The 12,201-nt window shown below is 36.3% G+C and overlaps 1 protein-coding gene across 1 annotated transcript in view; it reads left to right on the top strand.

The window, feature by feature from the left end:
• Positions 1-12,201, top strand: part of col7a1l (collagen type VII alpha 1-like) — a 72,663-nt gene that overhangs the window by 28,484 nt on the left and 31,978 nt on the right. The window contains exons 16-38 of the mRNA XM_028450474.1: positions 1,082-1,231; positions 1,353-1,490; positions 2,253-2,399; positions 3,816-3,935; positions 4,087-4,233; positions 5,068-5,304; positions 5,376-5,515; positions 6,196-6,319; positions 8,077-8,220; positions 8,306-8,493; positions 8,930-9,007; positions 9,088-9,105; positions 9,189-9,215; positions 9,967-10,032; positions 10,346-10,426; positions 10,519-10,545; positions 10,996-11,040; positions 11,170-11,244; positions 11,317-11,412; positions 11,562-11,588; positions 11,691-11,744; positions 11,847-11,918; positions 12,003-12,062. Coding sequence (XP_028306275.1) covers positions 1,082-1,231; positions 1,353-1,490; positions 2,253-2,399; positions 3,816-3,935; positions 4,087-4,233; positions 5,068-5,304; positions 5,376-5,515; positions 6,196-6,319; positions 8,077-8,220; positions 8,306-8,493; positions 8,930-9,007; positions 9,088-9,105; positions 9,189-9,215; positions 9,967-10,032; positions 10,346-10,426; positions 10,519-10,545; positions 10,996-11,040; positions 11,170-11,244; positions 11,317-11,412; positions 11,562-11,588; positions 11,691-11,744; positions 11,847-11,918; positions 12,003-12,062 — 2,261 coding nt within the window. The remainder of the gene's footprint in view (positions 1-1,081; positions 1,232-1,352; positions 1,491-2,252; positions 2,400-3,815; positions 3,936-4,086; positions 4,234-5,067; positions 5,305-5,375; positions 5,516-6,195; positions 6,320-8,076; positions 8,221-8,305; positions 8,494-8,929; positions 9,008-9,087; positions 9,106-9,188; positions 9,216-9,966; positions 10,033-10,345; positions 10,427-10,518; positions 10,546-10,995; positions 11,041-11,169; positions 11,245-11,316; positions 11,413-11,561; positions 11,589-11,690; positions 11,745-11,846; positions 11,919-12,002; positions 12,063-12,201) is intronic.

Raw genomic sequence — 12,201 nt, 5'->3', positions numbered from 1 at the left:
ACTGGGTTCACGATACCATTCTCTCACGATTTATTTTCCAAAATGGGACTGTAGACAAATGATGACTGAAAAATATTCCTTGAAAATACTGTATTATTTTCGTTTTATTTTTCATTGTCAAAAGAATCCTTTGATAAACTATTCAAAACAATGCAATTAAACTAAAAATAAATCTTGAATAAAATAAATAAAGGAATAATACAAATGAAGAAGAAGCCTATTTATTTAAATTCTGGTTCTATAGTAAACAATGCAAGAGTGCATAATGGTTCTTTTTCTTTTTTAAAAGTGCAACTAAAAAGGTAGTTTGTGCCTTAACAATTGGACTTTAAAAAAAAAAAAAAAACAGTCATTGCATTGTATTTACGTCAGATATTTGTTTGGACCAGCAAAGGTCACTGGTAACCCAGTGATCGGCTGGCATGCAGTTATTCCAGCAGTGAAGAAGAGATGCTTTTACAGATATTCACGTAATATTACAGATATTCTTTCGGTGCTAAAGGGGTAAGGAACCATTTATGAACATGTTTAGAGTAGAAGGCGGCCAGAAAGAAAGTAGTAGCAGATTCCGCCTGCCGCCAACACTTTTAAACAAGAGAAGGATAAATATATAGCGCCCTCTGCTGTTTAAAAAAAGTACTGCGATTAAATTTTCAGAATATCGATGTGAACCGCGATACCTATGAATCAATTTTTAACTGCCTTACGATTAATCGTTACATCCCTAGTGCAGAGGCATGTCTCGTACTATAGTTGTGTTTGTCGTTGCTATGTAGCAGGTTTTGATAGGGGCTTTGTGGACATCTATAATGTACAATAATTTTAAAGAATGAGAGTAAAAAAAAAAAAAAAAAAGAATGATAGTAATGAATACAGTAACCTGTCTTGCACAGATAACCACTTCAGTCTGTTTAACATGAGTTTAGAGCTGGTTCCGCACTCACAGCCCAACACCACATGCGCTTCTCTTTTTTGTATGATCTGTAATTTTTAAATCTGAGCTGCTGAACTATTTGACCATATTGATGGACAGTGATGGTCAATTAGACATCAGAGTTAATTATTTCTGTATGTATTTCAGATGCCAGCAAACTTCAATCCCACTATCTGGATCGCAGTCTTCTGTTCTATCGCATCAAAGATCTGATTCCCCAGATCAGCTACACAATCTCAATATGTGCTGTGTATGGAAACTCAGAAGGGCCAGAAATCTCTTTATCTCAGCTTACAGGTACAGAAGAAAAGAGTCTATTTTATTCCATGAATGGTCCATGTAAAGAGCTCTGTGAAGCTGTGCACATGTAGGTACTGTATATACTGTGTATAGTAACCTGATTGTTAACGTTCCGTAGCGGCGTTCTCAGACTCAGACCAAGTCCCGACAGTGAAGGATGTGAAAGTTGTGGATGTCGGTGTGAATTCTTTCACCCTTTCATGGAGGAGGACACCAGGAGCTTCTAGGTACAAAATCTCCTGGATACCCGTACTTGGTAAGAAATCAACAACAACATATTTATTCAATTGTACCATGAACTAAAAGTCAGGCTCAAGATAAACTTTGGATTTATTTATTTTTTATTATTGTAGCTTCTTCCAGTTTTGATGAAGTCTTTATTCTTTAAATTTTGAAGGCCAACCTGTAATTGGTTGTTTGCTTTCATAAATGTTTTACATAATTTTACTAATATATTGAACTATTATTTACTTTATTATGTCATACATCCTCTTAGGTTTGGGCATTTTACCCCATAAATACACATTTAATATTTTGTATTCATTATTATTTAATTTACATGTTTCCTTTTTGGACTTTATTATGTCATATATTCTAGCTTAGTTTTTAATTTTATTCCAGTGTTGTACACCTTATACCTTATCTTCTGTAGGTCTTATATAAGAGTTTTGAGAAAGTCATATCAGTTCACGTCCTTATCAGAATCAGAATCAGAATCAGTTTTATTGCCAGGTATAGTTTACACAATAAGAGGAATTGGTTTTGGTGGGCTGGTGCAAACAATTAATATAAAGAAAAAAAGACAAGGACAAAAGGACAACAAAAGACTATAATTGTATCAAATAATAAGAAATAAAGAGCGAAATAACCATGGAATTTTCAGGAATGTTGGTTATCTTCTCAACACCCATCCCTCCATTGTTCACAATCACTCATTCACTCAAATTGTCTATTATTGTCACTTATTGTCTGGAGAACCTACCTAACCACCAGCCCTCAACCCTGATCCTGACTTTAGGTGGTGTGGAGAAGTCCCACACACTATCTGCTGCTTACAACACCTACACCATCAAGAACCTCCGAGAGAGCTCAGCCTATAAGATCCAGGTGTCGTCCGTCATGGGCAGAAGGGAAGGAAGTGCCGTTTTAGTCACTGCACGCACCTGTGAGTCTTGAGTCCTGACCTCATGATTTACTTTTTCAACCTTTTCAAGCGTTTTCAAACTTATTGCTAATATTAAGCTATTGCTAGATTAATGCTTAGCTAATGCTAGGTTGGTGCTAATGCTAGGTGAATTATGGTACATTGATTCTAATGCTAGAAAAATGCTAATGCTAGGCTAATGTTAGGCCAATGCTAAGTGAATGGTAATGCTAGGTTAATGCTAATGCAAAATGTAATGTTAATGCTAGGCTAATGCTATTACTAGGTTAATGCTAATTGGAAATTTAATGATAATGCTATTGCTAGGTTAATGCTAATATTTGGCTAATGCTATTGCTAATGTTAATGCTAGTTTCGTATTAATATTAGGCCGATGCTAATGTTAAGTTAGTGCTAATGTTAGGTTAATGCCATTGTTAGGCTAATGTTATTGGCAGGCTAATGCTAATGCTAGGTGAGTGCTAATGTTAGGCTAGTGCTATTGTTAGGTTAATGCTAATGCTAGGTTAGTGTTAATGCTAGTTTAGTGTTAATGCTAGGCTAATGTTAATGCTAGGCTAATGTTAATTCTAGGCTAATGCTAATGTTAGGCTAATGCTAAAGCTAGCAAATGCTAATGCTCAGTTAACATTAATGCTAGTTAATGCTAATATAATGTTATGCTAATGCTAGTTAATGCTATTGATAGCTAATGCTCAGCTAATACAGTGCAATGCGGGCCAGCAGCTGCGTCTTCACTTGCATTTTCTTCGGGAAATGCAAATATTCTAGCTATAATTGGGTCCAATATGATAGATATCATTTGCTCATTTAACCCGATAATAAGATATTGCGGTAACACTTTAGTTTAGGGAGCACCTATTAACCATTAATTAGTTGCTTATTAGCATTAATAACATATTGCCTCTTAATTAGTCATTATTAAGTACTTATTAATGCCTTATTCTTATTAATGCCTCATTATACACTTAATGGCAGTCTCTCAGTCCAAACAGGGTTAGGGTTAGGGTTAGGTTTAGGATTAGGTTTAGGGTTAGGATAGGGTTAGGGTTAGGGTTAGGGTTAACTTTAACCCTAACCATAGCATGTTGAGCTCGTAAATCATATGCAATAACTTCCTTACTTACTATTAATAGGTAATAATTCTGAGGTTATTGAGGAAAAACTCTTAGTTAATGGGTTACTGTTTGTATAAAAAGGCCATGCAGAATAAGTCATTAATAAGTACTTAATAATGACTGATTAAGAGTCAAGATGTTACTAATTTGCATGCTAATAAGCAACTAATGAATGATTAATAGGTGTTCCCTAAACTAAAGTGTTACCGATATTGCAAAGACCGTTGTATTAAAAAAAAATGACTTGAGGGGATTCACCAATGGGCAACATAGTTATGTGTTTTGTTGTGCGTTTTAGTGGATCTTCCAAAAGTGGAAGGATTAGCTGCATTAAACACCACAGACAGCAGCACAGTTTTAAACTGGACACGCGTGTCAGGTGTTTCAGGATACCTTCTTTCCTGGAGACACATTTCAGGTTAGTGAAACTGCACGTTCCATAGACATCTGTTTATTTAACCTAAGTCTTAAACTAACCCATTTTTCATTATTATGTAAAAACAATTCCCTTCACAGTCATATTATGTTGTTTTTTGTAAAAAATAAGGATTTCTTTTTGTTTGTTTCAGTTTTGGAGACTAAAACTGAGATCTTGAGCGCCACCTTTTCATCCTACAAGATCGCTGATCTGCTTTATGGCAGAACCTATATTTTTACCATCAGACCTCTGTACGGAGAAGTGGAAGGGCCCATAAGCACAGTGTATCAGAAAATAGGTAAGATATGGTTTGACCAACATTTGTGGAATAAAGTTTGTTGTGTGTCACAAAGTCCACAGGGAAACAGTTGGGCCTGTTTTTTTTTTAACATTAATTGTTTTTCATTTTTAATCATGAAACTCAAAACTATTTAATCCTAAAAGTGCACTTTTATTAGAAATGTAAATTTAAGAAATATGCTAAGAAATCCAAGTATACCTACTGTTGTAAATGAGAATAGACGGCATTCTCTAGCTTTTTTTTTTTAAATCCCCTCTAAAAATAAAACAAATAAATCTCTAAATCACTTTTTAACTTTATTTCATGTAATGCAGAAGAGTTTTATTACCCACGAGTTGAGAACAAGTGTTTTAAATGCTACGCAACATGTGCCAGTTCAGATATTATTTTATATGCTTATTTTATTTGAACTAGATTAATATTTGAGAAAGTAAATTATAGAATACAGATGTTTAAGATTGAGCGTGGGGTTTTAATTTGAAAAATAATAGTAATTTAAACATTTTAGGTTTAGATTCTTAGTCTAAAGCAGATCACTCTTTTATATTTGCAATACGATCAAAATGACTTACAACTATTTTGTGTTTTCTTGACATATGGTACAGATATATCAACAAAACAATGTATTTGATGGTAAAAACAATAATGCATACACTAACTGAATACCAGAGAATTTACTTATTCTAAAAAGCTGTTGTTAAAGCTATGAAAATGAGTCATTTTCATTTGCTTTTTGGTCTGAGCTGACTGTTTTCTGTGGAGGCAGCATTACATTTGTGTTTCTATAGAAATTCAGCTTGTGAGTAATATTAAGCATTTTGTGGGTCACAGTGAGACAAGATCAACCAGTGGTCACACCCGCTCCACACATCACCGTCTCCCAGATCTCCTCTATTAAGAACACCACTGTAGCTCAATCCAGAACCACCCGTCAGCCCAATGCTGTACCACCACCAACCAGATCCATTACCACTAAGAAGCCTTCAGGTCAGTTCAAACCCACTGAAGCCAAAGTACCAGGAGCTCCAACCACACAGCACACGCAGAGCACAGCTCCACCACAGCCAGGTACTGGAATCTTCATCTACTGACCTGCTCATTGGTATAGTTCATACTCCTTATTTTTGCTCTCTTGTCAGTCTGTGGCAAAGCCAAAGCAGACATAGTATTTCTGGTGGATGAGTCGTCCAGTATCGGCGCCAACAACTTCATGAAGATGAAAGACTTCATTTTCCGAGTGGTTACTTACTTTCCTGCAATCGGCCCTGAGAGCACTCAGGTATATCGCTTAGTCAGCAGAATAAAGGCATGGCATTGTGTTGCCTTTGTGGCTTTAGTGTTTTTGTTTGTTTGTTTTGGATCATCTATAGCAAATTTGTCAAACTCAAGGCCCAGGGACCAAAAAAGACAGAAAAAATAATTCAGTTATAGATACAGTATCTCAGCCTTCTAAATACACAAATTTAATGAAACTCAACAATATTTAGAGGATTACAATTTCCCATGCTTTTAAAACATGGCTGCAGTCATTTTAAATGTCAAATTTTTCAAAGAATTACATTTTCCTGAAATTATTCCACATAATTTCCCTAAATTGGATAAAAATTGGTCACAAAATCAATGAAATTTTAAAGAGAAAATCCTGCAGGGACTGATACATTACCTGTCACTCAATGCCTGGATATTGTTGGTGATTTATACTTTATATATAATTTATATGTTGTATAAAGTGCAAACTTCTGGACATTAATGTTGAAACTGCTTGTTTTTCTGCCTAAAATCTACGACCCACTTAAGATCAGACTACTTCGTATTTGGCCCCTGAACTCAAATGACTTTGACACCCCTGATAGCAGCGTCATGCTTCTTTTATTTAATAGAAATTGGCTCAAACATTGGCACCAAATCTAATATGGTATTTTTTTATTTGTTGCTTTTTTCTCATTAATCTTCTCACAGATTGCTGTGGTCCACTACAGTGATGAGCCCAGAATTGAGTTCCGCTTGAATGAGTTTAAAGACAGAAGCTCTATTCTCAGGGCCCTTCGAGCACTGCGCTACACAGGAGGCAACACCAAAACTGGTTAGTCACTCTCAACTTCCGATACACTCGAATACTTACAGACTCTGCTCCAATACTTACTCTTACGTACTGTTGCTGACTATTATTTTATATTTGAGCAATATCACTTGTGTGGTATGGAATATCCTTTTCTAACATTCCAATCTACGAAATATAAGTAATAAAAGGGTAATTCCATGTCATTTCAACGAATACACTTTGGTATAGTAAAATTCGGAAATTTGTACCAATTGTTCCATTGACATTAAATAGACACTCTGTACATTTTTAGTTTGATCGGATCAATACTTTTTGAGATATGGCCAATTTAGTGAGAGGGGTATGTGTTGATTTTTGTGCATTTTTCTTCCTTTTTCAGCTTCCCGTATCTCAGGAAATACATCATATCGGAAACTGAAATTTGGTATAGTAATACAGCTCTATTTACTACATACAAAAACATCTGCTATACATCATACCTGGTGGACATGCCATAAAACTTTGCATATGCCTCAGCTCCCTGTTATTTTATCAGCTTTAAGCTATGTACATTGACTGTTCTCAATGTTTTTAGACTGGAGTGTGTAAGATGTCCTGAAAATGTGTTGAAATGACATGGAATGACACAAAAGTATGTATAATTTGCGCTGATATCGTATCAGATCATTATCGGTTTTGACCAATATTCACGGCTGCAACATTGGTATCGGAAGTGAAAAAGTTGTATTGGGACACCTCATCATCATGTGAGGGCTACTTATTCCCTAATATACTGAATTATTAGTGACAAATGTTTATAATTCAATTCTCTAGGGCAGAGGTTCTCAACCTTGTGGTCAGGACCCCATTTGAGTTCGCGAGACACTGGGAGGGGGTCACCAGATACCTTCAAGAACCTAAGATTGTTTTTTGAACAATTTGAGCCCATTTTTGCCTTTTATACCCTTTTTCTGCAATGATGCTTGGCTGCTTGCATTATTTTAACCTATTTTCATTACTTTTTCTTGTCATATTTTTGCTCCTTTTAATAGATTTTTGCTACATCAATCCCATTCCTGTTCTCTATCTAATTTCAATGCCTTTTCTGCACATATTTTCCACTTTAAAGACATTTTGGCACTCATAAAACCCTTTTCACCACTTTTCCCACCTAATGTCACATATGTTGACCCATTATTGTCACTTTTAACCTCTTTTTCCAATATTTCATGCTTATTTTTTGCCAATTTAATCACATTCACAATTTGTTATGCCCATTAGTTGCTATTTTAAACTAATTGTTCCTGCTAATTGTTCCAATATTGACACTTTAAACCATTTTTACTACTTTTTCTGTAAGATTTTTGCCACTCTAATTTGCTACTTTCAACCAATTTATGTGGCTTTTAAAACCCCATTTCACCACCTTTTCCACCATTATTTGTCACATTTCCCCATTTTTATTTTTGAAGAATTTACATATTAAGATGACAATATACTATGGCGCAAATAATAATCAACTGCCTGGATTAAAGTGGATATTATTCAGATAAATAAATATATGTGGTTATCATAGATTCATAGAACAATGGACCATCATTTTGCTGACTTTATGGACTTCAGGTGATGTGGGGGTTCCCAGTCTCTGACAGCTTGTTTGGGGGTCGCGGGCTGAAAAGGTTGAGAACCACTGAGATTCAACTTAACCTCAATCCAGATTGAGATTGTTGGGCAGGAATGATAATTCATAGTGAAAGTCTGAAAAAGTAATGGAAGTGTTTCTGAAACTTTTTCCACAGGAAAGGGCATCAGCTACGTTCTGGAGGAACTCTTCCAGGAGTCTCTGGGGATGAGGCTGAATGTTGCGCACGTTCTGGTTTTGATCACAGACGGCAGGGCTCAGGATAACGTGGTGCCACCTTCCAGAATCGCACGTGCTTTGGGTCTGTAGTTAAAACTGCAAACATGTTTTCTGTGCACCATGATCCCTCAGACCCAACCGTGATGTTGGAATGTGTCCTTCTGTAGGGGTCAGTGTCCTGGCAGTGGGAGTTTCTAATGCAGACATAGAGGAGCTGAATAAAATCGCTGCTCCGGCCAGTTATCAGAATATCTTTTTCTCACCAACATTTGATGACTTCCCCTCCATCGAAAGAGAATTTATTGCCAGCATGTGCAGTGAGGAGCTTTTGTCTGAGTATAAGCTGAATGATGAGGTGAGTTGAGATTTTCACAAAGACTTTTTAACGAAATGTAGGAAAACTAACGAGCTGTTGTATTGAATTGAATTTGAATTTTTTGTTTGTTGGTTTTTGTCACAATGTTTGCTGAAGAGTTTTTTCATGATCCCAAACTCCGCCCCTCTCTACAAGGGCCTAGTTTGATTTTTGCCTTTTTTTTACTTCTTCTTACCCATTGTTTCTTATTTCTCATCTTATTTCTTTTAGCTGCTCTCCCATGTGATATGTTATTGTCTGTCATGTCTCTTGGTCGGGATGTAACTGAAACTGAATTGCTCCTCGGGGACAAATAAAGTTATCTGAATCTGAATCTGAATCGTTGTGTTATTATCTTTTTTGACAATGCGCATGTAGTAAATTCCGGTGAAAGCAGAAACAAAGCCAACATTTTCTGTTCTATATTTGTTTTCAGGACACACAGTTAGACAGGCCTACTGAAGACCCAGTGGAGCTACTTAAACCCCAGGGTCCGTGCTCTCATTGTGTGAAGGTTGGTATTGTTCTCATCCAAAGTCACAAAAAGGTTAAAACATACAATCACCTGAAATTGTCCATGATCTGTTCCTCCAGGGCCAGAAAGGAGAAAAAGTGAGTTAGAAGATCATAACAACAAAATACCTTTTATTTTTTCATTGGTTTAACTGAATTATCTTTTGTCTTTCTTTGTTTAGGGCGTTAGCTCTGGTCTTGGAGGTCTGGTATGTGTATTTATATATACATATGACATTGTGGTTGTTGTTTTTTCAACCCTTTCATTGCATTATTGTTATTATTTTTTATTTTTTTTTACTTCTCTGCACATGCTGTCAAAGTCAACACTACAAGAAGTGCAATCATTATGAGACAGCAATGCATGTTTTTTTATTGCAATAAAATAATTTGATTTATTTTATTGCTTAATTGTGACCATCACCAGCCCTCCCTAAGGAAGGGAAATAAATCTTTTATTATAGGACGGATATAAAAAGGGAGAGCAGTGTTACGCCTGTGGAGGGGGGCGAGCAGGGAGGAGAGACTCAAGGTAGGAAATAGAAAGGGTGGGGAAGAATAGATTATTTTACAGTGAGGGTTAGATGTGAAGTTGTAGAATATATTGTGCTTATTATGTTGTGTAATCAAGCCAGTATGGTGGCAAGTGTGAAGCTTAGCTATAATGGTGGTGGCTGTGGACAGAGGGAATGAGTGAGTGGTAATACCTAAAGCAGGTATTTGGGATCTATGTGTCTAAAGTTAAACCCAGTATGAGTTTTATCCCACATCCCAAGGCGTGCCAGTGCATCGTATACCAGTATATGTGCAAAAACCGCTACCGCAAACCCAGGAACTGCCCCGGGCCCGCTGATGCAGCCAGGCCAGCAGAAAGAGCAGGGACCTTTCATTGTATTATGAAACACATTTGTTTGGATTTATTGTATGATTTTTTTTTAATACATTTTTGTTTTTATTCAGAAATTCCGGCAAAGTCCAGGACAGTTTGACCCATTCTCTTCCTCCAAAGGAGAGAAAGGAGAACGGGTAGGAGAGTGCACACACTTTTCTCTACACCATCGTTTTTATTTATATTCACCATTAGCACAGAATGATGAAAAGACAAAAAGATAGACAGCGTTTAATGGTCAAAATGGAAAGTTATTGTTATTATCAACACTTTTCATTGTGTTGGAAAATATGAGAGTTTCTTGTTAGTGGAAGCATGGCCAAGAAAAACATTTTGTGAAAAAGATTTAATAGTTATTATCCAAACAATCTTTTGATTTTATCTATTAGATCAAGAACAACCAAAAAGATGCATTTTTTTTTTTTGTTTTTTATCCGTACGTTCAAAAAGGGACCTCCTGCAACAGATGGTATTCCTGGGTTGCCAGGACGACCGGGACGCACTGGACCTCCAGGATCTGGCGGCCAAAGGGTAATTTATTAAGAAAAGCCATAATGTCAGCTTGAACTTTCATGATAATAAAAATAATTTATGTATTTATTTATTTATTTATCTTGTCACAGGGGCCTCCAGGTGTTCCAGGTGACATGGTGAGATCAAAATGACTGTTATTAATAATGTAAAGTAGTTTGCATAGTTTTAAGGTTTTTTTTTGTGAATTAGACTAAAAGACAAAGTAAAAATTCTGCTCCAATAGAGATCAGTGTCATCCTCTGACTACATGGTAATTTTTTAATTCCAATATTGGAAGCAATTTTAGGCTAGTATGTTCAATATTTTCAATAAAAAATGTGAAGAAGAAGAAGAAGAAGAAGAAGAAGAAGAAGAAGAAGAAGAAGAAGAAGAAGAAGAAGAAGAAGAAGAAGAAGAAGAAGAAGAAGAAGAAGAAGTGCACAATGTCCCCATCAAAAATACAGGAAAACATCTTGTTATTTACTGCGAACAATTGCTTTTTGAAATAAGATTCTTGTTCCTGTTCATCAAAATGAATAATTTCAGACATTTTTTTTTCAACGTTGTATCTTTCTTTTTTATGCCAGGGCCTTCCTGGAATCCCAGGACCTAAAGGTCAGAGAGGAGAGAGGGTAAGTGAGCTCATGCTTAAGGCATGTCTTAATGCTCTCATGTTTGAGACGTTTGTTCGAAATACATTCAAGTTGTTTAATAAATAAATAAATAAAAAAACGTGTTTTTGGGACTGTGTGTCCCTTCAGGGAGAACCTGGATATGTTATAGCTGGTGCCGATGCCAATTACGTTCCTGGGCGAAAAGGAGAGCCGGGATCTTCAGTAGGTTCTGAAATGACGTTTGAAGTTTTGATGAAAGGAGATCTAGAGTAATATGAAGCTGTTTGATAACAGGGTCCTCGGGGACTTCCAGGTGTGCCAGGAGCTAACGGATCACCAGGACTGCCTGGCCAGCTTGGTCCACATGGACTACCAGGAATATCTGTCAAGGTACCACCAATATGGAAAAAAAAAAGTTGTAATCTGTCAGTTCCTGCCATCCTAAATTTACATTTTAAGATATAATTAGGACTCTTTGAACTGTAAGAAACAGATTTCACAAACACAATTTGCTGATTCAAATGTTCTGTTCAATACAGGGAGATCCTGGTCCACCAGGAGCAAAAGTATGTTTAAAAGTCGTCATTATGTGAGGAATCAGCCTGTAGCTATGGCATTTTTTTACCTTTGCATCATAATATAATTTTTTTTTAATCACTTTTCCAAAGGGTTTACGTGGGAAACAAGGCTACAAAGGAGACAAGGGGGAGACAGGCAGAGATGTAAGTGAAAAAGTGATTAAAGGTGACATTAGGTTTTCCTCGTTTTTCTTTTTATGTTTTCATCTTGGTCTCACATGCAAACATTAATGCAACATGTGGTAGGGTACTGCAGGTTTACCTGGTCCCATTGGCATTGATGGTGGGCCTGGCTATCCAGGACAGAAAGGAGAGAAGGTGACACTTTAGCTTTTACAAACAACATTAAAAATGTCTAAAAATATATATTTTGGACGGACGATATAAATGAGCAATTTGCAGGGAGAAGATGGCATCGGCTTGCAAGGTGTACAAGGAGCTCGTGGAGAGCCAGGACAGAAGGTATATAATTGTTTATTTTCTATTGGGATCCCAATTAGCTTCCACCATAGTGGTTGCTAGTCTTCCTGGGGTCCCTCATTAGAAGCAACAAAATGTTTACAATAAATATACAATAGCAAAAACAGAATAAAATACAATT

The sequence above is a fragment of the Gouania willdenowi genome, chromosome 6 (genome assembly GCF_900634775.1).
Source record: "Gouania willdenowi chromosome 6, fGouWil2.1, whole genome shotgun sequence".
NCBI lineage: Eukaryota > Metazoa > Chordata > Actinopteri > Blenniiformes > Gobiesocidae > Gouania > Gouania willdenowi.
This window is presented reverse-complemented; position numbering and strand designations above follow the sequence as displayed.